Genomic DNA, 1,976 nt, shown 5'->3' on the forward strand with positions numbered 1-1,976 from the left:
GGGGTTTTGAAGGTGGAATGAGACGATAGGCGGGGCTGGTCGAGCCGCTGGCGTTGGGACTCTGTTGACGTGGAGATTCCTCAATGATCTCGTCGAGGTGTGGAATCTGGCCTGGAAGAGGGCGATCTCTAGTTGCCATCCATCTGAGAAGATGGCAACGGGGTGCGAGGCGAACTGTTAGTTTGAGAATGACAATGCCGTACCGTGGAAGCGGTGGCAGGTCGCGACTCCCCAAAGCCACAGTCGTTTCACCGAACCAAACACTCTTCTTCTTAAGTCTCATTTTAGTTTTTCATTAATTGTTAGCTTTTCTGTTGTTGTTTGTTGGCTTTCTTTTTGCTAACGACGCACATAGTGAATGCAAATGGCGTTGATGCCATGGAACGGACTAACCAAGTTAGTTCTCGAGCACGACACGGTAGCGCACCGAGCCGTCACGCACCATCTTGATGCCCTCGTTGGCCTTGCTCATGGGCAGTTTCTGGATCACGGGACGCACGTTCTTCTTGGATGCCACTTCGAGCATATCCTTGATGTCCTTGATGCTGCCGATGTTGCTACCACCGAAGTTCGCCCCCTTTGCGACCACACCGAAGGCGCTGAACTTGACGTCGTCATTGGGAAGACCCACCATGATGAGCGAGCCACGGACCGCCAAGAAGCTCAGGAACAGCGTGTACGGCATGTTGTCGGCATTGGCGCAGACGAGCAACACATCGATCGTCTTTTCCGCCGCAGTGGCTTGCTTCTCGTCCGTGTAGTTGACGAAATCCGTCGCACCCAAGTCGCGCACTTCCTTCTCCTTGTTCGGTGAGCGAGAGAAGGCCACGACAGCGTCAGCTCCCATGGCCTTGGCGAACTGAATCGCCAAATGGCCCAAGCCGCCAATGCCCACAATACCGACACGCTTACCGGGCTTCACGCCGGCCTCCTTCAGCGGTCGGAACACCGTCGCACCGGCACACAGCAGTGGTGCCGCGACATCTGATGGGATGTTGTCCGGGATCTTGAAGGCGTACTCATGCATGACGCGGATGTATTCGGCATAGCCGCCATAAGTCACGGTCTTGTCAGCGTATCTGTCGCTGTACGTCCACACTCTGTGGGGGCAGTAGGCGTCGTCACCAGCGGAGCACAGTTTGCACGGTGACGCGGGGTCCTTGTTCAGACACGCGAACACTTGGGCACCGACGCCCACACGGTCGCCGACCTTCATGCCCTTGACTTCGTCTCCAGCCAGAGTGATCTCGCCAATGATTTCATGACCCACGACGCACGGGTAGATCGATGGACCCCAGCCGCTGTCCATGGTGTGCAGATCGGAGCCACAGATGCCACAGTGTGAGATCTTGACTTCCACGTCTCCAGGGCCCAGTGGACGGGACTTGTATTCCCATGGCTTGACCTCTTCCTTCTTACCGAAGCAGGCGTAAGCCTTGATGGTTCGTGGTTCAGTTGACATGGTTGTTCGGTTTGCTTTTTTGCTTGAGTTGGATGCGGTAAATTGCAGAATGAGTTGAAGAGGTTCGGATATACCAAGCAGAGCTTAGGACAAGCTGATGTGCATGGGAAAGCAAGCAGGGATATAGAAGTTTGTATAGCTCACAAGCGCGAAGTGAAAATGCTACGCGGTTAACGGATCTCAGCCACTAACTAATGCTAACTGCATTATAGATGGCTGGCGATAAACGTTGGAAGGCGCCCATGCTTGGGTCTTTGGGACGACCGGTCACCTTGAAGCATTGGACGAGGAATGGAAGTTTGATAATGAAGTGAATATTTTTGGTTAATCCATGCCGTAACGTATCGAGCACCCACGAGTGGATATATATTCACCATGCTGGCGAAGTAAATGTTGAACAGTGAGAAACAAGCCGCAAGCACGAGCTGTTCACGGGAAATCGTTCCGCCATGCATTCCACTTAGCCAAAATTCTATGCGGAATCGTCGCTAGTAGACCATGAGAAGTGCGAGTC

The 1,976-nt window shown here is 53.5% G+C and overlaps 1 protein-coding gene across 1 annotated transcript; it reads right to left on the bottom strand.

Annotated features, from left to right (window-relative positions):
• Positions 1–273: 273 nt before the first annotated feature.
• PPTG_06297 (hypothetical protein) lies at positions 274–1,976 on the bottom strand. Its single transcript, XM_008900199.1, has one exon. It carries the CDS (start codon positions 1,460–1,462, stop codon positions 398–400), a length of 1,065 nt encoding a protein of 354 aa, XP_008898447.1. The 5' UTR covers positions 1,463–1,976; the 3' UTR covers positions 274–397.

This window comes from Phytophthora parasitica (assembly GCF_000247585.1).
Source record: "Phytophthora parasitica INRA-310 unplaced genomic scaffold supercont2.9, whole genome shotgun sequence".
NCBI classification, from domain to species: domain Eukaryota; phylum Oomycota; class Peronosporomycetes; order Peronosporales; family Peronosporaceae; genus Phytophthora; species Phytophthora nicotianae.